This window comes from Labeo rohita, chromosome 3, assembly GCF_022985175.1.
Source record: "Labeo rohita strain BAU-BD-2019 chromosome 3, IGBB_LRoh.1.0, whole genome shotgun sequence".
In the NCBI taxonomy this organism is placed as follows: Eukaryota; Metazoa; Chordata; class Actinopteri; order Cypriniformes; family Cyprinidae; genus Labeo; species Labeo rohita.
This window is the reverse complement of record NC_066871.1, coordinates 23826510-23853018: the sequence shown is the minus strand read 5'-3', so window position 1 is coordinate 23853018 and position 26509 is coordinate 23826510. Positions and strand designations below refer to the sequence as shown.

The following is a 26509-nucleotide window of genomic DNA, read 5'->3' as shown; positions in this document are numbered from 1 at the left end:
GAAGAAAGAAAGACATGAACATCTTGAATGACAAGGGAGTAAATTAATTGTAAATTGTTGTTCTGGAAGTGGACTTCTCCTTTAATGTCTTTTATAAATTAAATTCAAGAATAACTTGTTAGTAATATTTTAAGATGTACACTTACTGGATTAACGCATCTTATTTTTTCTAAAAATGATGTATGGATAATCCAGTAAACCCATGTTAATATATGAGCGTCAAATATGATACATCAGACTTTTGAGAAAAGTGTATTTGTGCATCTCTCAATCATCATTGTAATGCATTGCATTAATGTTTTGCTCTCAAGATAAGAACTACAGAGTAAGATTATATTTAAATGCATAGTTTTATGAACAAAGCTACAAATTATTGGGACATGTGGAGTGAGCTGATATTTATATGCATTTTTATAAGTAGTCTACTCTGTTGTTATAAAAACCTTATTGATTTACATTACAAGATATCAGAATTTTATCATAGTTTTTGGTCATATAAATATCAACTGCAAAATGTTTTTTAAAGAAGTCTCTTCTGGTCACCAAGCCTGCTTTATTTGATCCAAAGTATAGAAAAACCAGTAAAACCAGTGAAATATTTTTATTATTTAAAATAACTGCTTTCTTTTTAAATATATTTTAAAATGTCATTCATTTATGCATCATTACTCCAGTCACATGATTCTTCAGAAATCATTCTAATATTATGATTAGCTGCTCAAAATGTTTTTATTATTATTATTATTATTATTTTGTAAACAGTGTATGGATATAGTGTATAATGTTATAATGTACAGTGTATAAAAAGCTTTTTATTTCAGATAAATGCTGGATCTTTTTGTTCATCAAAGAATCCTGAAAAATGCATTCAGCTGTTTTAAATATTCTAATATAATAATAATAATAAATGTTTCTTGAACAGCAAAATTCAGCTTTGAAATTACAGGAATAAATTACATTTTTAAAATATATTCAAATAGAAAAGTTATTTTAAATAGTAAAAATATTTCTAAATGTTACTGTTTTTGCTGTACTGTCGATCAAATAAATGCAGGCTTGGTGAGCAGAAGAGACGTCTTTAAAAAACATAAAAAATCTTACTGTTCAAAAACTTTTGACTGGTTGTGTACATATTCTCCTTTTTCGTACTATATGAGCCATAAAATCTTGATGTGTTAAATATGATACTTAGCAAAAAACAAATATAAAATATTTTAATATTTTTTCTAAATACTTATTAAACTAATAAACAAAATATATATTTAGCTAAATATTATACTATACGTAAGGCTTTATAGGGTTAAATTGAGACCTTGCCCATTTTAGCTACGGACGGGAATGATGACTCAGATCATTAGCTTGTCGAGGACAGGCGTGCTATTACCTCTCTAACGGATCAAGCGCGATAAACCATAACCATAAACCATAAACCATATCTAGATACACAGTATATCATCAGTTTTTGACTTGGACCAGAATGCAACCACCTATAACGCAACTCATGGTTGTGTTATTTTTATCAGAAAGATCTAGTTTCAAGCAACTGATATGAAATCATTTACTTCATACAATCTGGAATGGTTGAATATGTTGATGCCATTTTAACCACACAGAGCTTGTACTAAATGCCCACTCTGAACCAATCATGAGCTATAGGATCAGCTATCAGATAACTGAATTACTCTGCAATCTGTGCAGGACAGCACCCTGGGATGCCACATGATATGAAAAACCCCCTCTGATTGCATTCTGTGTGCAGTAGTATGCATTTTTGGAATGGAATCTATTCCCGTGACTGAAACAAAATTCAGGACAAATAAGTTAGAAGACGTAGACTGATTTATCTTGTAACTCAATGTACCAAGAGCTATAGTTAGAAATGCATTGAGTTACAATGTGATGTTTGACAGTCATTTGTACAGACAGAACAGAAACTGTCAATCTGGATCTCGTTGGACACATTTGCTGTCAGGGTGTGTGTAAGAAAATCTCTTTTAAAAAATATACCACCTCTGATGTTTTAAGGAGGTGGTCTCAGCTAATCTGTGATTGGCTAACACTGAAGAAACAAAAGGGAATTGGCTGTTCAGACAGAAGGGGGCGTGGTTTCTGCTGGCAGCTGAGGTTTATGTAAGCGATCCTGAGCTCATGTGAGTTTCTTGGAACACCTTCAAGACTTCACACTGAAGGAGCATTTTGAATGTGATACTGTGAGGCTCATACACATAATGCTGGTGTAAGGTGTAAAATAGTTGCTCTCATCGAAATGCGTGAATCATTGTGTATAGTTTCAGGTTATTTGCAAGACTAAAGAGTTGGGCATAGTGTGGTTGTGGATAATCTAGAAGAAATGCCGGCAAGTGATATAACCTGAATGAAAGGAAGGACACACCTCACAAAAGAACAGGAAGTGTTTTATACCTGTAATGTCCTTTGGGTTTTGTGTATGAACATTGTGTTCTCTTGTGCTGTGACATTTTATCAAGAAGAGCAGATTATGGGTTGGGTATGATAAGAAAACTGGAAATCAAATGTGTTAAACCTCTTTAAGATTTTAAGGTTCACTGTTACACCCCTTTGTTATAACTTAAGGTTTTTGGGGTTTTTTTATTAGTGTTGTGTGGTTCTGACAGCACAAAATCATGAAAAAAAGCAGTTTTAAGAAAATATATATATTTTTTTATTACAAGTCTGGAAAAAGTGCATTTAGTAATAATTTAAAGCAGATTTTTCCCCTTTGGTCAACCATGTGAATATAATGAACGTAAATATGAAAAAGCATTCATCCTCCACACATTTTACTGCAATCATCTTCCTCTTTCACTCCACAGATAATGTATAAATTATACACACACACTCATCACAATAAATTATATCTCTTATGGTTTAAATAAATAGGCTCTTCAAACATTTTTTCAGCAAAAATATGTGCTGGCATTGACAGTCCAAAATCCAACAAACTGGATTAAAAAAGAGGAGCCGTTCTTCTCCAGAACATTTTAACAATGTATGTGGTTGGTATGTATCTCCTTGCGTCCGTTCTTAGGTTGCTCTTCTGAGTGAAGTCTTCTGTCGATGAACGCCGGTGCCGTAGAGTTTGGTTGCTCGCTTCTCAAAAGCGTTGACCATCTGTTTGACCACCTCATCAAAAAATACAGTGGCTAATTGCGAGTGCAGCAGAGATTTGAACTCAAATGACACCTAGAGAAGGGACACACAGATATGGGTAGAATTAGTGCACATTTTAACCCAAAATGTAATTTATTTATGTCCTGTATGGTTTGAAATAATAAATAAGTTCAGCTGAGTTGACTTTTTTTTCCTAATTAACAAGGGCTTTGCACTGCTAACATTCATTCATGTTTTAGTCTTCATTCTTTTTAATCAATGGCTCCTTTAATCTCCCAAATCCCTGTCTCCTTCCTGTGATGTCCATCGTACCATGTCTAATCCGGTGACATTTAGGTCGTACAGTTCCCTCCGGCAATGGAATAGTTATCATGCCTGTCTTCGTTACTGACTATTTAAGGAGAACCGGAAAGGCAACTCACATGTGGTAAAAATAGCCACTAATCTGGTCTAATACCTCTGCTCACTTTGAACAGGAATTATGGGATTAAACCACCAAAGAGGAGGAACGCGAGTAAAAGAAGTGTCAAACTGATGAATGCAGATTGCAAAAGTGTGTGTGTGTCTGTGTAAGTGCATGTCTCTGTATTTGCCGGTTGCACTACTTACAAAGAACTCCACATTGCAGGATTCAGCCTGGCCTGAAGCTCCAGGAGTAAAACGCCACAATGTCTCAAGGTGATTAAAGAGCGTCCCGTCTGTGCACACCGCCTGAAACACAAGAGCATACTTCAGACAGACAGCCCCTGACAGCTTACTTGGCTAATATGTAAGCTGATCCTGTGATGCATAGACATGTTGAAGGCTTAGGACAAACATCAGATTTATCCATGTTAAATCAATATCAGTTAATCTAAACAAGAACAATGTCTTGTATTGAAAACTTAAACTGTTGTCTAATTTCTAAATAGTTTTTAGACTCACTCGGACTTGGTGGTTCGGGATGACTGTGACCTCGGAGGTGTAGCGTTCGATGATGGGAGGGAACCCGATTTCAAGCTGAGCTCGCATGTCTCCGTTTCGCCCCCTCGTTACCTTTGACTTCTTGCACCAAGGCACAAACTGCTGGTACTGGTCCACACTGGCAACAATGTCGTACATCTGCTCAGGTGAGTAACTGGTGGGAAAATCAACTTGTGTTAACAAAGATTTGAAATATAAGTGAAGATTTTTTGGTTTAATATAACAGTGGCGTGTACATACGCAATGCTCCGGCTCTCCGAGTACTCCATTCTCCGCGCTATGAGGGGGGCTGATAAATTAATGAAGCTCCGGGAGGGCACCATCTGAGAAGATGCTGAAGGAGGAGGTAAGCTTACACGCTGTGTAGCTAAGATACCACAAGAGCTCAAATGTCTAGAAAAAAAGAAAAGAAAAAAAGTTGTTATTCACCTGGCAAAAGCAGAATACCTGAAAAATTGCAGTCACATTCTTGTCATGTGTCTCTACAGAGCTGCATCATGCAACTTGTATGTTGACAGATTTGTTTAAAACAAATGTACAAAACACAATGTGACGCAGTGTTTTTAGAATTTTCTGTGCTGACCCGGTAAAATGACGTACTTTCTAGTAAATAGTAAAGAGCAGCCGATCAATACAGGTACACCCGTTTCACCGCTGTATGGCACACCGCCAGAAGCGCGCAGCCGCTATTCAAATGATGCACACGCTTCGCTTATATATTCAAATTCTTTCAAAACCAAAATTAATTTACTGGATAAAAGCTTTATGCTGTAGATACGTTATAGCGTCGGCAATATTTGACAGAAATACTATAGTTTTTCTTCTGGCACTCTCGGCTCACAACAGCTCTTTCAGTTTCACCGTCTCGTGACTTCTCACTCCCGTGTGAGTTGTTTTACACCAGTGGTAGCTGCTCTTCTGCTTTGTTTAACATTCCCAAACAATTCACAACTGCGCGCAACATTGTCGCTCAATTCAACAGGTTTTCGCCGCTGTAACCATTTAAAATAAACACTGGACGCGTACAGTTGTTGGACTAAAGTGTAAAAGAAACTAAAAGCACCCGGCTGTTTTCTGAACTAGTAAGTACGCACTTAATGGTTTGTTCAGGTACAATAGCCGGAATAATTTAATTATTTCGACTAATGATTCATATACATATATATATATATATATAATAAAAAAGTTTTAGAAATAACACGACTGTACAGAGTGATGCGCTTTTACCTGATGGTGCAGTTGGAGTTTCTCCTCAAGACATCGCACGACTGCCTTTCTGACATTTCCAGTGCCCGGACGAAAAGCGAGGTGGCCTTCTTTGCCATTTGTGCTATTCGACGTTTGTACAATCACTGCGCAGTAATAATTCTGTCAATGGCTGTAATTACCGGCGGCTTCGCTGGAACTGAACGATAGTGGGGTGAGTTTACTATTAAGGGCAGAGCTGTTGAGTGACGCTCTGAGGGGAGGAGTTGAGAAGCGGCTCCCACAGGTACTTAGGCGTCCATGAGGTTATTCACCTTTAGGGGTTTCACTTTGGCGCGTCATTGATTGTCTGGACAAGGAGAAATATGCGCTTTAGGGCGGTGGTGCTCAGCCTTTTGAATCCAAGGCCCCCCGTTGTTCATGACAATATCAGAAGCCCCCATGACCTTTTCATTTGTTTATGATTTAGTAGATAAGGATAAAAGATAAGGTTTTCTACCCAATATTTCAGAGTTTAGCAGAAAAAAAACGTACGCTCTTGAAAATAAAGACTTCAAAGGGGTGTTTCATGCCATAACTATTTATGACCCTAGACCACAAAATCAGTCATAAGGGTCAGATTTTTGAAATTGAGATATGTATACATTATCTGAAAGCTGAACAAATAAGCATTGATGTATGGTTTGTTAGGACAGGACAATATTTGGTGGAGATACAACTATTTAAAAATCTGGAATGTGAGGGTGCAAATCAAAATATTGAGAAAATTTAAAGTTGTCCAAATGAAATTGTTAGCAGTGCATATTACTAATCAAAAATTAAGTTTTGAAATATTTATGGTAGGAAATTTACAAAAAAAAATCTTTATGGAACATGATCTTTACTTAATATCCTAATGATTTTGGCATGAAAGATAAATAAATGAAAATAATTTTGACCCATACAATGTATTGTTGGCTATCGCTACAAATATATACTGTGCTACTTACAACTGGTTTTGTGGTCCAGAGTCACATTTTGGTTCCCCTCAGAACCTTACAGTGAACAGTTCTTAAATAAACCATTTGAAGGACTTTTTAAATATCTAAACCTTTTTTTTCCACTATAAAGAACCTTTTCTGAAAGTTTCCATTGATGATTCAAGGTTTTTCATGGAACCATCAATGGCAATAAAGAACCTTTATTTTTAAGAGTGTAATAAAATCTATAAAAACGCCCATAGAGGCATAATACTTAGAAATTACAGTTATGTAAAAAAAAAAAACTGTTCTAAAAACAGGCTACCTCATATATCCAGGTTTTCGAAGACCAAAGTGGGAAACAACTGCTTTAGGGTGCACAGGTACTACAGCCATAGTTTTCTTTTCTTTTTCTTTTCTTTTATGGCAAAACATATTTATAACATTAACATCCATTTAACGAATTACTCATTTAATGTGGTGTGTAACTATCAAATGTATGTAAATAAATGTCATATACCTGCTTAATTTATGATTATCATTAATTTATGATTATCATTATTATTATTACAAATAAGTCATTCAAGTTGTCTTGAATATCAAAAAGTTTTCAAAAAGGTTACTTTAAGATGAACAAATGGACCTCCAAGTGTAAAAGATCAAAATATATTTATGATATAATAATAATAATAATAATAATAATAAACAACGATGTTCAGAGTCATGAGGGTCAACAATATTGTCTCTTGCAGGTTGGTTAAGCCACACTATTTTTCAATTTGGCATTACATTATAAAATAAAATGTATTATTTACTGTTTATTAATTTATTAAAGAATTTCAGATTTCTTTCTGTGTGTGTGTATACTGTGTATAAATTCAAATCATTTTTTGTATAAATTGCATCCTGATTGCTTAATTAAAAAAAGATGATTTGCCCTGAGCATTAGATTAAATTCAGTTATTATCTTTATGTACATGTGTTATGTGTACATATATTTTACAGAGAATATTGGCCATACCATGTCAAGAACACAGGCAGCAGGGTTGAGGATCCCTTTCAAATGCTAAACGTCTGGAGGAGAGGAATCATGTGCTTCTGTCTGAGCCTGACCCAACATGTCATTAACCCATAAAGAGGAACAGGAATAATCCAGATAAGGCAAGTCAGTAAGTCACCGCAGTGATTGGCTCCTGGAATTAAGGTAACGCCACGGACGGGTTTAAATGTTAACTTTTCATCCAGTACAGGGCTACAAAGGTGCAACTCATTTCTGTTGTGTAATAACTGGAACATCAGCCATGACGTTGCAAGAACAGTCTTGATGTAGAATATGTGGGCTATTGAGATCAGATCAAAGTCCACAATTTCAGGTGATTTGGCACTGCGGTGCACATGGCAAACACATGATACACCTGAACTTTATAACACTTAAATCAGCCTATAGTGCAGGCAACTGAATGTGATATAAAGAGTTATGTCTGCACTGAATGCTCTACACACTTGATCATTTTAATATTTGGCTTTAATCAGTGCATTAAACGCAGTTGAATACACAACTTTACATCTAAGACATGCACAACATTATATAGTTCTAAATAAAGGTTCTTTACTGGCCGTGATGATTCCATTACGAACCTTTAACAATCATGAAACCTTCGCTATATTAAACAAAAGGTTTTTCACAGTGGAAAAAGCTTTTTTAGATCACTAAAATATTCTTTACACTAAGAAAAAAATGTTTGTTTCAGGAACTGCTCAGTAGGTTCTTTAATGAACAAAAAACGAGTTTTCTATGGCATCGCTGCAAAGGAGCCTTGGAGCCTTTATTTTTAGGAGTGAGGAATAAGCAAAATTGCTATAAGTGTTTCATAGAGTCATATATCAGTCTTATTTCTTTACAAGGCCAGTTCGTTGTGTTCTGTTCATTGTTGAAACTAGATATGTTGTGACTTTAAACTAAAGTTTAAATTCAAACCCATGAACTAGTAACACATGCATTGCAATAGCTGATCCTTGCATTAAGTCGCTTAAGTTGGTTATGTGACTGTCTCACCAAAACTGGTCTCTCGTGTTAGATCTAATCCTCTTCAACAGTCCCTGATCAGAGTCCTCAACTTAGACCGGACACCGCCAGAATACGCAAATTACTGCGTCAGTGTGTGCATGTTATTGCACCCTATCAATGAACAATCTCTGCTGTCTACTAGGAAATGTATTTTAGTGTGACAACAGGGCAGATGAATAGTAATTTCCTGTTACTTTTAGCAGAATATCAGATAACTGACTTAGGTTAGGTTAAGCAGCTATTTCTTGTTGTGTGTATATATAAGCCATAGATCTAAAAATACCAGAATGAAGGTGTAAGGCATCTGTGAACCTGTGATATGCTGGGCACCAGTGACGTTGGCATGTGATCCAGGTCACAGTGTCCTTGAATGAAACGCTCACAAAATAGAGCAAAATAATGACCTTGCACCGGTTTGGTGTGCTCTACCCCCACTGTTTATGGTTCTAGTAAACAAATGAAGAAAAATGTGAAACACTGATGGTGGTCTTGTGTGAGAGGGACAGACAGTCCTTGAGATTAAATTCTGTACAGAGTTCAACACTGAGGAATACAGAAAAACACTGACAAGTGGATGAAATACACAAGGACTTTATTTTCACTTTATATTCAGAGTATAGTAATTTTATCATAAGTGCTAGTAGAAACACTGCAGCACTAGTTTCAGCTAAAAGCTTAATTTGTCATTTGTAAATATAGTGTGTTCCATACTTCAGGGCTTAAGAAAAGAATCTTACAGGATGTATAAGCATCATATCTGTGAATCTGTGTTGGGTGCGGAAAAGATGAGCTTGCTCATTGCTCGGATGTACTGAGAGCCATCCATGGAGGTGAGCTTCAGGCTGCTCATGGGTAGCAGGGCTCTGTTAGTGTAATATCTGAGGAATGGAGTCTGGGCTTCGATTGCCTCCATATACACCTTAAAATACAGACAAGATGGAACATGTTAAAATGGTCATGGTAATATGTGTAGTACAGAATACCTAAATAAATAGACAGAGAGATGTACACTGCCAGTCAAAAGTAAGATTTTTAATGTTTTTTTAAGTCCCTTCTGCTCACCAAGCCTGCATTTATTTTCTGTGAAAATGTGAAATATTTTTACTATTCAAAATAACTGTTTTCTATTTGAATATATATTAAAATGTCATTTATTCCTGTGATTTCAAAGCTGAATTTTTAGCATCATTACTCCAGTCTTCAGTGTCACATGAGCCTTCAGAAATCATTATAATATTTGCTGCTCAAAAAAACATTTATTATTATTATGTTGAAAACAGATTTGTAGGTTTTTCTGAGCTGGTTTTCATTTTTTTTTTTTTTTTTTTTTTGATGAATAGAAAATTCAGAAGAACAGCATTTATCTGAAATGCAGGCTTGGTGAGCAGAAGAGACTTCTTTAAAAAACATAAAAAATCTTACTGTTCAAAGCCTTTTGGCTGGTAGTGTATATCTGAATGTCAATATGTATGTAGATAGATAGTAGATGGAATAATAAGAATAATATCAAAAGTCATTTATATATTTTGTAAAAGTTTCACTCTTATAACAATGTGCCAGCCTTTTAAGTCTTTACAGTTACCCCAAGGGTGTAATTTTATCCTTTTACTTAAAAATAAAAACAATATTAAAATCAGATCTAAAAGCACAAATCCCTCTTACAATAACAAAAAACAAACAAACACACAAAAAACACATTTTTTGATATTCAACATAGTACAATGTCACAGATCACAATTTTTACAAAATTAGATCAGTGAACCTCAAAACTGTTTTGACTGACTAAATCTCACAAATGTTAATCATCAAATGAAATAACAAAATAAAGAAGACCATAGCCATTCATTAAATGATTGATTATAGTGAAAATGACCTCAGAGGAGTATATAAAAACAATATTACTTTAATATATTAATGTAATATTAATATTATTGTGTTGTTCTTTGTTTTGCAAGGCTGATTGTTTGTTCTTAACGGAAGCTTTAAAAGGGTAGTTCACCAAAGAAATAAAATTCTGTCATTAATTACTCACCCTCATCTCGTTCCAAACCTGTAAGCCCTTCATTCATTTTAGGAACACAAATTAAGATATTTTTGATGAAATCCGAGAACTTTCTGACCCTTCATAGACAGCAAAACAACTGACACGTTAAGGGCCAGAAAGGTAGTAAGGACATCGATAAAAAAGTCCATTCATAGTCCATAATAGTTGTTATTTTTGTTTTCTTTGTACACAAAAAGTATTCACGTATCTTCATAACATTACGGTTGAACCACTGATGTCACATGGACTATTTTAACAATGTCCTTACGACCTTTCTGGGCCTTAAATGTGTCAGTTGTGTTGCTGTTTATGCAGGGTCAGAAAGCTCTCGGATTTCATTAGAAATATCCTAATTTGTGTTCTGAAGTTGAACAAAGGTCTTACGGGTTTGAAACATCATGAGAGTGAATAATTAATGACCAAATTTTCATTTTTGGGTGAACTATCCCTTTAAGATTCATTCATAAAAATTCTGATTTTTAAATGTTAAATTATAAAATAATTAAACTCAAATCAATTTCATATCTTTATTTGGCTCTGAATCAAGCCCTGATCACCCTGTCAGGGTTTGACGTTCTGAATCAGAGTTCTGGCTGTTTGCTGTAGCACCTGTATTATGTCATCTGTGTCCTGAGCTGCGTTCTGGAACACAGACTGGCAGTGCTGCAGGTACTGATCATACAGGCTGCGTGTGTATCCATCAACTTCCAGCACCTCGTCACTGGGCTCAGTCCTCTTCAGGTTCATCAGGAAGTCTGTGTTGACTGGCCCGCATTCAATCAGGCTCACACTGCAGCATGGGAGAGATTTAATGTGTAGATGGATTTAGAATAGTCTAGGGGTACCTGAGCTATTTATCTAAGGATCTTTTTGGAACACTTGATAGGCAAAATGGTTCTATTTGCTCATGCATGTAGTTGTGCACATATAATACTCACTGGATATTGAAGTGCTGGAGCAGTATAGCCAGGCTCTCACAAGCACCCTCTACTGCAAATTTGCTGGCACAGTAGACCTCATTGAATGGTAGTCCTGGGTTTCAGACAGAGAACATTTGTTTGTTTATTTGTTTGTTTGTTCATGCATTGAATCATTCAAATTGTATGGGTTATATCTTGTTGCAAGCAACTTACTTTGTTTTAAAGCTTAAAACAAGGTTAAAAAATGTCAATAGTGTAAGAAAAATGAACTTACTTATTTTTATGAAAATATTTTATGAAAGCAAGTGTTTTAATAGAAATGGTACTTTAAAAAAAAACATTTTAGTCTTATTTTGTAGGAAAAGGAGAAGTCCACTTCCAAAGCAAAGATTCACATATAATGTACTCACCCCATTTTCATCCAAAATGTTCATGTCTTTCTTTCTTCATGAACTTCCAAAATACAGTTTAAATGCGGCTTCAAACGATCCCAAATGTGGTTGTAAACAATCCCAGCTGAGGAAAAAGGGTCTTATCTAGCAAACAATCGGCTATTTTCATTTTAAAAAATATAATTTAAGTACTTTTTATTCTCAAACGCTCGTCTTGTCTTGCTCTCATTAAACTCTGTGTATTCTGACTCAAGACAGTTAGGGTATGTCGAAAAACTCCAATCGTATTTTCTCCCTCAACTTCAAAAATCATTTCAAAATAATCTTACATCGCTGCAGAAGTACCAACACAGTCTTTGCTAAGTGAACATGCAAGTAGTTGAGGGAGAACATGAGATGGGAGTTTTTCCACATAACCTAATTGTCATGAACCGGGACAAAACAGTTCAGGCAGAGCAAGACAAGACAAGCGTTTGACATTAAAAAGTATATAAATTGTATTATTTTTATGAAAATAACCTAGATAAGACCCTTCTTACTCGGCTGGGATTGTTTACAACCGCATTTGGGATCATTTGAAGCCCCATTTAAACTGCATTTTGGAAGTTCAAAATCGAGGCACCATTTTAGTCGAATATGAAGAAATATGCTGAAATGTTTTCCTCAAAAAACATAATTTCTTTACGAATGAAGAAAGAAAGACATGAACATCTTGGATGACAGTGGGGTGAGTACATTATATGTGAATCTTTGTTTTGGAAGTGGGACTTCTCCTTTAAGGATCTTGGCTCTTTTGGCTTCCTCAGTTGGGATTTAAAAGACAAATCATTATTATTATATTTTATAGTAATTTAATTGATTCATCTGCACTGACACTATCCGATGAGAAAAAATGAAAATTAAGCTGATGATGATACTAACCCTGTCACATTGACACATCGAAGTGAACTGCATCAACACTGAACAGAAATTAAGCTAAATGATGACAGCATGATGAGAGCTGCTTTACAACTGACAATGAATTTGTTTCATAATTGATTAATTCTACAACATTAACACTTGTAGGAACCAATGTGTTAGGGTAAATGTATTTTGGGCTGTCACCACTTGGAGGCAGTATGTGCACAAGGTTTTTAAACAGGAGTTTCATTCATGAGGACACGTGGAGGGAACTATTATTTTCCTGTTTATTACTGTAAAGCTGATTTGACAATCTGTGATGTATAAAGTGCTAAATAAATGTGACAATGTCAAGGTTAAGAAAAATATTTTTGGAATGAATTGCTTTGCTTTGCTGCATGTTATAAAAAACAGTCTCTCCCTTCACCCCCACTAACCCTGTAGTCCTCCCATGCTGCCCGTCACAAGGATTCGTCCAAGCCTCTTTCTCTTCATGTCTGGTAGGAAGGTCTGTATGGTGCGGATGGTGCCCAGAAGATTGACGTCCAGGACTGCATGTATAGTGTCCAGCGATTGGGCTTCAAGAGGACCCATCAGACCTACACCTGCATTACAAACTAACGCAAAGATATTGAGAATTAAAGAAATAATTGATCCCTTTGGTTAAAACATGGGTTTATATACATAATTTATTTAAAGGATGCTTGTTTAAGGTTGCATTTACATAAACATCTTCCCTTTTAAAGGCCGGAATGTCTTACTTTCTCTTACCTAATATATCAATTCTGCCCTCTGTAACATTTTTCTTAGCATCAAGTATAGACTGCTGGTCTGTCACATCCATTTGTAGTATGGCCATAGTGTCTTTATGCAGTCCTCTCACACTCTCCAGCAGCCGCTGCTTCTTGTCCAAGTTCCGCATGGTAGCGTAGACTAAACATTAATAATCATTCATACAGTGATTGTAACTATATACAAGGCAGACTCTTCACTAAAGTTAACTGTAATTTTCAAACATACATTATTATAAACTCTGAGCAAATTAAAAATAACCTTTGTTTTGTGTCACATCAGTTACCTTTGTAGGCTTTCGATGGATTTGATGCGAGATGCACAGCCAGGCTGAGTCCAATTCCTGAAGAGCATCCAGTAATGAGAACAACTTTCTGCTCCATTTCTACTAATAAAGCATCAGTCCACAACACCAAGACAAGCGCTGCAGTGGTGCTCCGAGGTTGAAGTTATGTGGTGTGTCTAACTGCTGTGTCTCTGATTTAAGTGTTTTAGCTTTGTCTGCTATCACAAGGCCAGCTTGATGTAAACAATCGGATTTCACACTCTTTTTTTCACTCAGCAGGTGCAACTTCAAACTGACACAGTCATGCAGCATGTCAGCAGCTATGCTGAGTATTAAACTGTGATGAAATGTTCACCGAAGTTACGATAGGGAAATTCAATCATTTGTTTAGGAAAATATAAATAAGATTTTTAATCAGTGTTGTGAAAAAATCTGTAGTTCATTTGATGGCACAAAAGCATGGTACCAACTTACTTCATTATAGACATTCATTTTAAGTGTTAAGTAAGCGGAAACACTACAGTTACTAACGTAACCTCGGTTCCCTGAGATAACCGATAATCACTGACGCTTTGGCTTAATGCCTGTTTACCATGACAATGAAGCCTGATTTGATAACGTTTGTGTAGCTGCAAAAACCAATGGCGCTTTCTCCCACCAAAAGAGGAGGAGCCGATGGCTATACAAGCCGGCTCAGAGCGCTATAACATCAGAATCAGTTCAACTAAAGTGACAGTCATTGATTCGCTTGCAGTTTATAGCAAGGAAAGCTACGCAATGCTTGTTCCCTTTTCTCAGGGAACCGAGGTAATGTTAGAAACTGGAGCAATTCATATCGAACGGTCTCTCTTGTTGCAACGCTGATGCTTTGGGAAACGCCTTCAACAGCGCCATGCTTATGCACAAATGCAGAACAAAGCCTGCTTACAAACCCAACTCGACAGCACTCTATTGAGGACTCAGTAGCCTGAGCTATAGGAGACCCGAGCTACCAATCTGAGTTCTATTCACTACTGCCCTTACACTCAAAGACAGGACTAAGGTAGATAGAATCCACACCTAAATTGTAAAATCTACTAAAAGTGGACAGCGATGACCAACTGGCAGCCGCACAGATCTCACCAATAGAAATCCTGCTGGACCATACCCAGGAGGAGGCCATTCCTCTGGTGGAATGGGCCTTTACACCTATATGGGGCACAGCAAGCCAGCCGCAGCATAACCCAGGGCTATACACCGGGAACAGTAGGTTGGCACCCTGTTCACCAACCACCATGGGGAGTGCTAACAGTGTGAAGACCTGGGCTCTGAACGGAGTTGAGAGCACCTTAGGTATGTAACTGCATCTCGGATTAAGAATGACCTTCCAGTCGTTGGGCCCAAATTCCAGACAGAACGCGCTAACAGAAAGTGCTTGCAAGTCACCAACCCATTTGATCGATGCTAAGGCCAACAGGAGGGCGGTCTTGAGTGACATGGGCCATAGGTCAGCCATTTGAAGCAGCTCGAAAGGAGGGCCTTTTAGAAACTGTAGGACTATAGATAACTCTCATGTTGGCACAGTTCTAGGACGTGGCAGATTTAGTCTCTAAACTCCCTTAAAAAACGTTGAGTGTGGAAGCACCTGGGATACTTCACAAGAACTCAGGTCCAGGCTTAGTGCTGAACACGAGTCACAGAAGACTGACCACTTAAGAGCATGGAGATGTCTTGTAGATGGGGCTCTGGCCTCTAAAATGGTAGTAGTGACTCTCGCTGTGGCTGGGGGTCCCTCCTCAGCATTATCGGCCATGGGGCTGCATATAGTTAAATCATTTCTGGGAACCAGGTCTGGTTCTTCCAGAACGGGGCTACCCGTGCTAGAAAGACTGCCATCATCTCAAGGCAGTTGATATGCAAGCATTATTTTTGGTCTGACCAGGATCCAAACGGCGTGTTGCTCTCGAACAGCGTGTGACCACCTTCCTTCCGGAGATCAGTCCCAGTTGGACGCCTGGTTGAAACAGGCGAGAACTTGTCCAAGGGGTGCATTAAACCAAATGCATTTGGTGCATTAAACCAAATGCACCATCGATTTTTTTCCCACATAGAGTCTAAATATTAAAATATAAAATATAAATATTATTATCATGATGTCGGAGCCACTCAAAGCACATTTTACTCGATATCTGGGTGTGTTTAGACTCTTTGTACGGAAAATCCATAGTACAGCATTTGGTTTAAGCCTACAGTTTATATCCATCACCACCTGTAAGCTCTTTCAGTAGCTGTGGTCATCATTTTAGCATTTTATTTTCCAAGCTGTGTATTGCAAGTATTCTGAGTTGTGTTGCGGTAGAAATAGCGTAGCTCAGGAGATTGAGGTCTCCGCAGAGCAAAAGTGGGCGATTTTAAACTGCTGGGTATTTTTTGGCCATTTTCAAACAGCTGGGTGTTTCTAAATCATGCAATTAAAATGATCCCTTTACCTAACAGCCAATCAGGTAACATGGTCTAGAAACGCCCTGATCTGGTAACTCCCATTACTTTCCTGCAGAGATCTATACTTGGTAGCTCAGTGCCAGAGTGAAACTATTTTACGCAAAAAAAAAAAAATTTATAAAAAAGCTTTTTAAGCATTTTCTTTAGTAAGTGTGACAAAGCTGAAGATAGATCAAAGAAATGTTAACAGTTATTTTTTTTGTCTAAAATCAGTTTTTACTCTTGTTGGGTTTTGTATAGTGAATGTTGACGTCTCTGGCGTCTGACTGATTGTGTCACGTGATGTTGTCACACTTATCAGTGAAAATATCTTCTCACCTACACTACTGTATGTTGCATTGACTCACTACTAGTCCCTCTAAACTAAGATACTTGTCATAAAATTATTTTGGCCAAACTACAACCTTTAATGTTTTTATCAACAGGATTTGTCTTTGAGTCTATAACCAGGCCTTCTGAATGAGAACACAGTTGATATGTTTTTAATTAAGAGAAAAACTTTATTAACAATGTTCATTATCCATAAAAGATAATCATGCTTGTATTTACATCTTTACAGTATATACATATTTAATAAATTAAAGTGGCTTGTGGTTAAATAACTAAACAGAAATACAAGAACAGCAATGTCATATCAAAAACAAAAATCCTCAATCAAAGTGTTAAGTGAGTTCTGACAGACAGGAGACATGTCCATAAATTTAATCCACCTCTTCAATAGTTGGCCCCTGAGCACTGGCCCCTGATGCTCCACGTGCCTGAGCTCCACATCCTCCAGCTGGCATCCCTCCCTGGTACAGTTTAGTGATGATTGGATTGCAGACTTTCTCCAGCTCCTTCAGGTGATGTTCAAACTCCTCCTTATCAGCCAGCTGGTTGTTTTCTAGCCAGCTGATGACCTTGTTACATTTCTCAATAACTTTCTTCTTGTCATCCTCACTGATTTTGCCTTTCAGTTTCTCATCTTCCACACTGCTCTTCATGTTGAAGGCGTAAGACTCCAGGGCATTTTTGGCAGAAATCTTCTCTCTTTGCTGATCATCTTCTGCTTTGTACTTGTCTGCTTCCTGCACCATCCTCTCAATGTCCTCTTTACTCAGTCTGCCCTTGTCATTAGTGATGGTGATCTTGTTCTCTTTTCCAGTGCTTTTGTCCACCGCTGACACGTTCAGGATTCCGTTGGCATCGATGTCAAATGTCACTTCAATCTGCGGGACTCCACGTGGTGCAGGTGGGATTCCTGTCAGCTCAAATTTACCCAGCAGGTTGTTGTCTTTTGTCATGGCCCTCTCTCCCTCATAGACCTGGATCAGGACACCAGGCTGGTTGTCTGAGTAAGTGGTGAAGGTCTGGGTCTGTTTGGTGGGGATGGTGGTGTTGCGTTTGATGAGGGCCGTCATGACTCCACCTGCAGTTTCAATACCCAGGGACAGTGGAGCCACATCCAGCAGCAGCAGGTCCTGGACATTTCCAGATTTGTCTCCCATGAGGATGGCGGCTTGAACCGCAGCACCATAAGCCACTGCCTCATCTGGATTGATGCTCTTGTTCAAGTCTCTGCCGTTGAAGAAATCCTGCAGAAGCTTCTGGATCTTTGGAATTCTTGTTGATCCACCAACCAACACAATGTCATGAATCTGAGACTTGTCCATCTTGGCGTCTCTCAAGGCTTTTTCCACAGGCTCAAGTGTTCCTCTGAAGAGGTCTGAACAAAGTTCTTCAAAGCGAGCTCTGGTGATGGACGTGTAGAAGTCGATGCCCTCGTACAGTGAGTCGATCTCAATGCTGGCCTGAGAGCTGGACGAGAGGGTTCTCTTGGCTCGCTCACATGCTGTACGCAGCCTCCTCAGGGCCCTCTTGTTCTGACTGATGTCCTTCTTGTGCTTCCTCTTGAATTCTTCAACAAAGTGATTCACCATGCGGTTGTCAAAGTCCTCACCACCCAGATGAGTGTCTCCAGCTGTGGCCTTCACCTCAAAGATGCCATCTTCAATGGTCAGGATGGACACATCAAAGGTGCCTCCGCCCAGGTCAAAGATCAGGACGTTGCGCTCTGAAGCTTTGCCTTTGTCAAGGCCGTAGGCAATGGCTGCAGCTGTGGGCTCGTTGATGATTCTGAGGACATTCAGTCCAGCGATTACTCCAGCGTCTTTAGTCGCTTGTCTCTGGGAGTCATTGAAATAGGCAGGAACTGTGATAACTGCAAGTCACCTTCTGCCCCAGATAAGCTTCAGCAATCTCCTTCATCTTCACCAGGACCATAGAGGAAATCTCTTCAGGATAAAATGTCTTGTTTTCGCCCTTGTATTCAACTTGAACTTTTGGCTTTCCACCATCACTGACAACTTGGAAAGACCAGTGCTTCATGTCAGACTGCACAACTGGGTCATCAAACTTCCTGCCGATCAGCCTCTTAGCATCAAACACTGTGTTGTTGGGATTCATGGCCACCTGGTTTTTAGCTGCATCTCCAATGAGCCTCTCAGTGTCTGTGAAGGCAACATAGCTGGGTGTTGTTCTGTTTCCCTGGTCATTGGCGATGATCTCCACTTTCCCATGCTGAAACACCCCCACACAGGAGTAGGTGGTGCCCAGGTCAATTCCAATAGCAACTCCTTTTGCAGATGACATTTTGATTACAAGGAACTGTGGTAAAACACAAAAAAGAACAATCAGAATCAGAAATGTTTCTAAATACAAACTATTACTGCTACAAACTATTGTGCAAAGAAAACTTACATGCCATTTTCAGTCTGTTTCTAATCAATACATGACACTTCCCACAGAAACAGTAAAAAAACAAACAAAAATAAAAAACAAGAAAACATTTTATTGTCCATTATCTATTGATATTATGCTATTACAATGTTCTGCTCATTTTTCTCAATGTGAAAATTGACTATTAGTTAATACAATTTTCTAGTTTATTTGAGAGACTATAGACTACATACATGTAACTAAATGTAGCCTACATTTAAGCTCATATTCTATGCAACATATAAATCACACAGTACATTTAGCTTATTTCCTAATGTAAAATAAAGGTAGACTTACCGTAGAGTAGATCCTTAAATGTAATGAATTTACACTTAGTCGCGGAGAAAGTCGGGTCAGACTGTTTTTGCTCGCTTTATCATTCTCTTAATGCAGTTTCATTCATCGTCGTGTAATTGAGGCTTTTAAACGTGATTTTTGCAGGTGGAAAGTTAAATATTACAACTGAATTTATTGCAAAGGATGCTGGCATAAAATATATGATTAAATGTGTAAAAACTGTTTTAAGTTGAATATACTTTTGAAACTATTTATATATTAATAATTATGGGGCGAACAAAAATCAAAAACATTAACCAAGATTAATTTCCCTTAATTTAATCTTATAATTAACTTATTTGGTATTGATTTTCTAAGACAACATACCAACAAGACAATACCATTTTAAAACAACAGCAAACAGTTTTTAACCATAGTTACTTTATGTTAACAAGGCAAGTAGCCATAGTTGACCACATTAATCCTCAAATATTACCGTATTTTACCTTTTAAATACAACACTTATAGTTATATCATAAAACATTTATTTAAATGTATTTTATAAATAATATAAAACGTTGTTTTTAATTACCAAAAATCGCAGTTCTGCCTCTAAACTCCATGTATTCCAATTGTGCTATAAACTTCCTGGAACTATTTGAAGTCTCACGAATCACGTTTTTTTTTTTTTACATATACAAATTTATCTTAAACAGCCTTAACATTTTCATCCATTCAAATGTTATGTTGTTGTTTTTGTAATGTTTCAGTTTGGCGTGAAGCTTAATTTTCCCATGACAACGGTTTTGCTTTATTAAAACGTCAGAAACTGATAACACATCAAGTATCTTGGCTACATTATTTACTGTTTTTTTTTTTTAATATGTTTACATCTAGCTAAAGGGTCTATATGGCTCTGGAATCGTCCCGCGAAGCAGACCAATCAAAAGACAGCAGGCAGCTACGTCACGTCAGCTGTCACTGAGAGGAAGTTTATGGACGCTTCCAGACTTTTGCGGTGAAGTTAAGATAAAACAGAGAGGAATAATGAAACGGAACACGATGAGCTTAAAAACATGTATTTTCGCTATACTATTTAAGTGCACTTTAAGACAAATTACATGAATTATGGCAAAGTATTTTTATGTTTTTATGTGTCTGTGTAGTCTAATCCGTGTATTGCGTTAGTCCAAAAGACTCTTGAAGGTTTTTTTAAAAATTAAAACAAAAACAAAACAACAGCTGAAAGTTACATAAGAACTCAGTTTTAACTATGAGACATGAGCTATAAACTGTGGTTTCGGGTTGTGATATTGTTTATCGCGTAAGCTCCACTGAATCCACTGAATGTCCACTGAATGTATACTGTTATATTTATCTACAATAGTTAGACAGACTTAAAATTCCAGTTAATTTAATAAAACACGTTGTGTTCACTAATTTTTCAGTTTGGCGTGAACCTTAATTTCCCCAAGGCAACGGTTTTGCTTTATTAAAACGTCAGAAACTGATAACAAAATAACACCCTTAATACAGTTAACCGTGACCTCTGTTGACAACAGAACAGAATGACTCGTGCAACAAAGTCTCCAAAGTTCTAGAATCATCTGTAGCTTTATTGTAAATCATACATACTCATTTCCACAGTCATACAGAAATGTAAAACAAATAAAAACAAGAAAATTAGAGAAAATTAGAGAAAAAAAGAGAAACGGGGCATTAAAAAGCAATAATGTGATAATGTTTTTAAGAAACAGAAAGAAAAAAAATAAGAAAATTATTTTTAGAATGAATTGCTTTGATTTGCTGCATGTTTTTGAAACATCTCACTTTATCTCTCTGTATGTGAGTCTATTTCTCAACCCTCACTAACCCTGTAGTCCTCCCATGCTGCCACTCACAAGGATTCATCCATGTCTCTTTTTCTTCATGTCTAGTAGGAACATTCAGGATTTCATGTATTGTGTCCAGTGTTTGAGCTTCCAGAGGACCCATCAGACCTACACCATTCTGTTTTTACACTCATTTTTATTATTATTATTTTTTTCACGCAGCAGGTGCAACTTCAAACTGAAACACACAGTACAAGTCAACAGCTGTGCTGAATATTTAACTGATATGATGAAATGTTCAGTAAATAACAAAGTTATGATGGCGAAAATCAATAATTTGATTGTTAAAATAATGGAGGTTTTCAACTAAAAATCTGTAGTTCATTTGATCTACAAAAGCATGGTTACAACTTACTTTATTATAGACATTCATTTTTAAGTGTTAAGTGAGTGGAAACTCATTGTCGAGTCAACACCTATAGAGACCTAATCCCTTTTCCTATTCTGCTTGGAAAATGTTTTGGTAATAGATAAATCAACATAAAAAAGCAAAAAAATATGTCACAAGGTGTTGACCCTCAGTCTTGCCCTTTTTTCCTAAAAGAATATTTTAAGAATTTTCTTTTATGCGTGTGACAAAGTGGAAGACAGATCAAAGTTTTTTGTCTGTTTGTTCCTTTGAAATCTGTGTCAGCCTTGTTGGGTTTTGTATTATGAATGTTGACGTATGTGCTTCATTTTTTTTTTTTTTATAGCTGAAGAGTGATCTCCTGCATAAATGTACTTTTCTTTCAGCCTGAGGTGAATTCATGTCAGTGAAAATATAAAAGGGCTTTTACATTACTGTTGTTTTATATTGAAAACAAACAAACAAACAACAAAAATTAGCCCTGCCCAAATTATAACATAACTTTAAACAACTTTTCATCAGCATGATTTGTGTTTGAGTTATAACCTTTTTTCTGAATGAGAACACAAATTTGATATGTTTTTAATTTAAAAAAATTTTATTAACAATGTTCATTATCCATAAAAGATGTCATGCTTTTATTTTACATTTTTATGTCATATACATATTGCCTAAATTATTCTGGATATGGTTAAATTCCTAAACACAAACTATAAGAATGGATACTGTCATATAATTCTTGTTTGAGCATATTGTTTACTGAGTTTTTCATTTGAAGATATCTAATGTCAATGTCCATTTTATTAACATAGTTTTACCCTGAGCACTGGCCCCTGATAATAAAACATGAATGAAAACTTCTTAAAAACTTCTTAAGTTAAAATAATCTCTTACAAAATGTGTATGATTGGTTGCAGACTTTACCAGCTTTTACAATGATGTTCAAAATATTTTAAGGGCCAGCTGGTTGTTTTCTAAGCCAGCTGATGACATGCATACATTTTTCATGCTTTTTATGGTCTACCAAAACTGATTGAGCCTTTCAGTTTCTCATCTTCCACACTCCTCTAGATGTTGAAGGCGTAAGACACAGGAGCTTTACAGCAGAAATCTTCTCACTTTGCAAATCATCTTCAGGTTTGTACTTGTCTTGTTTCTGCATCCTCTTCTCAATATCCTCTTGACTCAGTCTGCCCTTTTCATTAGTGATGGTAATCTTGTTCTCTTTTCCAGTGCTTTTGTCCACCGCTGACACGTTTAGGATTCCATTGGCATCGATGTCAAATGTCACTTCAATCTGCGGGACTCCACGTGGTGCAGGTGGAATTCCTGTCAGCTCAAATGTACCCAGCAGGTTGTTGTCTTTTGTCATGGCCCTCTCTCCCTCATAGACCTGGATCAGGACACTGGGCTGGTTGTCTGAGTAGGTGCTGAAGGTTTGGGTCTGTTTGGTGGGGAGGGTGGTGTTGTGTTTAATGAGGACCGTCATGACTCCACCTGCGGTTTCAATACCCAGGGACAGTGGAGCCACATCCAGCAGCAGCAGGTCCTGGACATTTCCAGATTTGTCTCCCATGAGGATGGCGGCTTGAACCGCAGCACCATAAGCCACTGCCTCATCTGGATTGATGCTCTTGTTCAAGTCTCTGCCGTTGAAGAAATCCTGCAGAAGCTTCTGGATCTTTGGAATTCTTGTTGATCCACCAACCAAAACAATGTCATCAATCTGAGACTTGTCCATCTTGGCGTCTTTCAGGGCTTTTTCCACAGGATCAAGTGTTCCTCTGAAGAGGTCTGAGCACAGCTCTTCAAAGCGAGCTCTGGTGATGGACGTGTAGAAGTCGATGCCCTCGTACAGTGAGTCGATCTCAATGCTGGCCTGAGAGCTGGACGAGAGGGTTCTCTTGGCTCGCTCACATGCTGTACGCAGCCTCCTCAGGGCCCTCTTGTTCTGACTGATGTCCTTCTTGTGCTTCCTCTTGAATTCTTCAACAAAGTGATTCACCATGCGGTTGTCAAAGTCTTCACCACCCAGATGAGTGTCTCCAGCTGTGGCCTTCACCTCAAAGATGCCATCTTCAATGGTCAGGATGGACACATCAAAGGTGCCTCCGCCCAGGTCAAAGATCAGGACGTTGCGCTCTGAACCTTTGCCTTTGTCAAGGCCGTAGGCAATGGCTGCAGCTGTGGGCTCGTTGATGATTCTGAGGACATTCAGTCCAGCGATTACTCCAGCGTCTTTAGTCGCTTGTCTCTGGGAGTCATTGAAATAGGCAGGAACTGTGATAACTGCATTCGTCACCTTCTGCCCCAGATAAGCTTCAGCAATCTCCTTCATCTTCACCAGCACCATAGAGGAAATCTCTTCAGGATAAAATGTCTTGTTTTCTTCCTTGTATTCAACTTGAATTTTTGGCTTTCCACTATTATTGATGACTTTGAAAGACCAGTGCTTCATGTCAGACTGCACAACTGGGTCATCAAACTTCCTGCCGATCAGCCTCTTAGCATCAAACACGGTGTTGTTGGGGTTCATGGCCACCTGGTTTTTAGCTGCATCTCCAATGAGCCTCTCAGTGTCTGTGAAGGCAACATAGCTGGGTGTTGTTCTGTTTCCCTGGTCATTGGCGATGATCTCCACTTTCCCATGCTGAAACACCCCCACACAGGAGTAGGTGGTGCCCAGGTCAATTCCAATAGCAACTCCTTTTGCAGATGACATTTTTGATTACAAGTAACTGTGGTAAAACACAAAAAAGAACAATCAGAATCAGAAATGTTTCTAAATACAAACTATTACTGCTACAAACTATTGTGCAAAGAAAATTTACATGCCATTTTCAGTGTGTTTCTAGTCAATAAATGACACTTCCCACAGAAACAGTAAAAAAAAAAAACATTTTCTTGTCCATTATCTATAGATATTGTGCTATTACAATGACATATTCTGTTCTGCTCTTTTTTTCTCAATGTGAAAACTGACTATTAGTTAATATAATTTTCTAGTTTATTTGGGAGACTATAGACTACATACATGTAACTAAATGTAGCCTACATATAAGCTCATATTCTATGCAACATATAAATCACACAGTACATTTAGCTTATTAACTAATGTAAAATAAAGGTAGACTTACCGTAGAGTAGATCCTTAAATGTAATGAATTTACACTTGGTCGCGGAGAAAGTCGGGTCAGACTGTTTTTGCTCGCTTACAGATCGCTCCTATTCAGCTCAGTTTCGTCAGTCGCTGCCATCCGCTCTTTAAATACACCAAAGCGCGCTCCCGTTCAAAACTCTGCACACTTCTGGAATCGTCCCGCGAAGCGACCAATCAAAAGACAGCAGGCAGCTACGTCACGTCAGCTGTCACTGAGAGGAAGTTTATGGACGCTTCCAGACTTTTCGTATTACTACTTTTGTATTTTCGCTATACTATTTTAGTGCACTCTCACACAAATGACATGAAATATGGCAAAGTATTTTTTATGTTTTTATGTGTCTGTGTAGTCTAAGAGACATGAGCTATAAACTGTGGTTTCGGGTTGTGATATTGTTTATCGCGTAAGCTCCCGAGTCCACTGAATGCATACCGTTATATTTATGTTAGACAGGCTTAAAATTCCAGTTATTTGAATAAAACATGTTGTGTTCACTAACTCGTTTCAGTTTGGCGTGAAGCTTAATTTTCCCAAGGCAACGGTTTTGCTTTATTAAAACGTCAGAAACTGATAACAAAATAACACCCTTAATACAGTTAACCGTGACCTCTGTTGACAACAGAACAGAATGACTCGTGCAACAAAGTCTCCAATGTTCTAGAATCATCTGTAGCTTTATTGTAAATCATACATACTCATTTCCACAGTCATACAGAAATGTGAAACAAATAAAAACAAGAAAATTAAAGAAAAAAAAAGAGCAATGGGGCATTAAAAAGCAATAATGTGATAATGTTTTTTTTAAGAAATGGAAAGATAAAAAAAAAAATAAGAAAATTATTTTTAGAATGAATTGCTTTGATTTGCTGCATGTTTTTGAAACATCTCACTTTATCTCTCTGTATGTGAGTCTCTTCCTCAACCCTCACTAAGTCCTAGAATCTAGTCTTTTGCTATGAAATGACACTAAACAGAGAAGAATAGGTAAATGAATTGCAGTAAACAATATAATATGTCTTTCAAGAACATGTGAGTGCATTAATATACAAATCCAGAGAAAGTGGGGGGTTTATGTCTCTTTATCTTTCTAGTAATTTGGTCTGTATATGGCATATGCAAAGATATGCTATTAAAACGATTTCATTAACTTTATTAAAATAATATAACTGATTACATTTGATTGATTACTTTTATACATTTCAATTTCAAAATGTTTTAAAGTGTCAGCCATTTTCAAACATTTAAAGCAGGCAGGGTTAACCTTACAATAGGACTAAACACTGATTACTGTCAGACTTTTAAAATCCTTTAATGAATTAAGATTGTAATAATTTAATATTCACAGCAACCACAAAATCAGACTTTTACAAAATCAGAATGCACAAACCCAAATACGAAATAAAACAGTTATCAAATATACATGTCTTATTCTGTGTCCTAAACCCCTGAAACATTGGTCTATCATATTATGCAATTTTGTAAAAAAAATCAATCAAAACTGTATGTGTATGAAAACATTCAGTTGTAACCCCCTCTGTAACTGTTAACATTTTCATCAGTAACTGTAATTTAATTGCACATTTTTTTTCAGTAACTGTTAGAGATTGCAGTTACAGGTAAACCTATTATGTAGTTAAATTACATAATTCCATTACATGTAACTAGTAACTGCCCAACACTGGTTAAAAGTTATTAAAGATCTGAGGTTAAACTGGTTTCGATTTGTAAGTAAATAGTATTCACTACACTCCACTGTGTATATTTATATCAGTTACACAGATCTCAAGTCCAAATACATTGAATAAAATGGGATTGTGGTCAGTAGTACATTTCAGCTTTATCCAGTTTGCAGTAAATCTTATTTGCTTAATTTTCCAAGGCTAAAGGCAAATTTTCCAAGGCAAAATCACGTCGTTATTGGATCATTTAACATG

The 26509-nt window shown here is 37.1% G+C and overlaps 4 protein-coding genes across 4 annotated transcripts; all 4 read right to left on the bottom strand.

Moving 5' to 3' along the window:
- Positions 1-2656: 2656 nt before the first annotated feature.
- On the bottom strand, positions 2657-5511 carry si:ch73-141c7.1 (coenzyme Q-binding protein COQ10 homolog, mitochondrial). Its single transcript, XM_051106564.1, has 5 exons — positions 5320-5511; positions 4333-4485; positions 4054-4246; positions 3739-3840; positions 2657-3201 (listed from the first exon to the last, which is right to left on the bottom strand). The coding sequence occupies exons 1-5, from the start codon at positions 5415-5417 to the stop codon at positions 3043-3045; spliced, it is 705 nt and encodes a 234-aa protein (XP_050962521.1). The 5' UTR covers positions 5418-5511; the 3' UTR covers positions 2657-3042.
- A 3565-nt stretch (positions 5512-9076) lies between these two features.
- On the bottom strand, positions 9077-13756 carry hsd17b1 (hydroxysteroid (17-beta) dehydrogenase 1). Its single transcript, XM_051100845.1, has 6 exons — positions 13660-13756; positions 13353-13514; positions 13019-13198; positions 11308-11401; positions 10979-11159; positions 9077-9244 (listed from the first exon to the last, which is right to left on the bottom strand). The coding sequence occupies exons 1-6, from the start codon at positions 13754-13756 to the stop codon at positions 9077-9079; spliced, it is 882 nt and encodes a 293-aa protein (XP_050956802.1).
- A 2859-nt stretch (positions 13757-16615) lies between these two features.
- On the bottom strand, positions 16616-18786 carry LOC127163131 (heat shock 70 kDa protein-like). The gene is given in 2 exon segments (XM_051106190.1): positions 16616-18345; positions 18347-18786. Coding segments are annotated over 2 exon segments (1929 nt in total). The 5' UTR covers positions 18772-18786; the 3' UTR covers positions 16616-16841.
- A 3670-nt stretch (positions 18787-22456) lies between these two features.
- On the bottom strand, positions 22457-24136 carry LOC127158906 (heat shock 70 kDa protein 1). The gene has a single exon (XM_051101863.1). The coding sequence runs from the start codon at positions 24134-24136 to the stop codon at positions 22457-22459; it is 1680 nt and encodes a 559-aa protein (XP_050957820.1).
- Between the last annotated feature and the right edge of the window lie 2373 nt (positions 24137-26509).